Raw genomic sequence first — 794 nt, 5'->3', positions numbered from 1 at the left:
CACCGGGGTGCTTATCAACCCTGCCTTGGGCGACCGGCTGGTGGGGGGCGCCACTGACCAGCTGCTGAACGCCTTCACACCCCCCGAAGAGCCTGCCCTGCAGCCTGCCTGCTGGCTGGAGGCCTCAGAGGAAGAGCGCCTGAGGGGCCTGCGGCTGCGCATCTGCCACAACAAGGTGGGGTGCAGGGCAGGGGTGGGGAGCAGGGGAGCCTGGCTTGCCTAATCTTATCCAGCCTTACTGTCCCATAGCCAGTGACGCAGGTGACCTGGCATGGGCGTGGGGACTACTTGGCCGTGGTGCTGGCCTCCCCAGGCCACACCCAGGTGCTGATACACCAGCTGAGCCGCCGCCGCAGCCAGAGCCCTTTCCGCCGCAGTCACGGGCAGGTGCAGCGCGTGGCCTTCCACCCAACTCGGCCCTACCTGTTCGTGGCCTCACAGCGCAGTGTTCGCCTCTACCACCTGCTGCGCCAGGAGCTCACCAAGAAGCTGATGCCCAACTGCAAGTGGGTGTCCAGCATGGCCGTGCACCCCGCAGGTGAGAGGCGCTGCAGGTGGGGGTCACCCCAAGATGGGGGATACCTGCAGGTGGGGATGACCCTATTTCTGCCCTAGGTGACAACGTCATCTGTGGCAGCTATGATAGCAAGCTGGTGTGGTTTGACCTGGATCTGTCCACCAAGCCTTATAAAGTGCTGAGGTGAGGGTGGGTTTGGCCAGCGGGGCCCCTCTGCAGCCCTAAGCCTGCTGCCAAACCAGTGTCCCCCCCCCCCCCCCAGGCCACACAAGACGGG

At 65.1% G+C, this 794-nt stretch overlaps 1 protein-coding gene across 1 annotated transcript in view; it reads left to right on the top strand.

Annotated features, from left to right (window-relative positions):
- Positions 1-794, top strand: part of BOP1 (BOP1 ribosomal biogenesis factor) — a gene marked incomplete in the record, with an annotated part of 24,251 nt that overhangs the window by 23,086 nt on the left and 371 nt on the right. Inside the window, 3 exon segments of the mRNA XM_014593260.2 lie at positions 10-175; positions 250-538; positions 616-700. Of these exon segments, the coding sequence (XP_014448746.2) occupies positions 10-175; positions 250-538; positions 616-700 (540 nt within the window).

This window comes from Tupaia chinensis, unplaced genomic scaffold, assembly GCF_000334495.1.
Source record: "Tupaia chinensis unplaced genomic scaffold, TupChi_1.0 Scaffold140061_1, whole genome shotgun sequence".
Classification (NCBI taxonomy): domain Eukaryota; kingdom Metazoa; phylum Chordata; class Mammalia; order Scandentia; family Tupaiidae; genus Tupaia; species Tupaia belangeri.
This window is presented reverse-complemented; position numbering and strand designations above follow the sequence as displayed.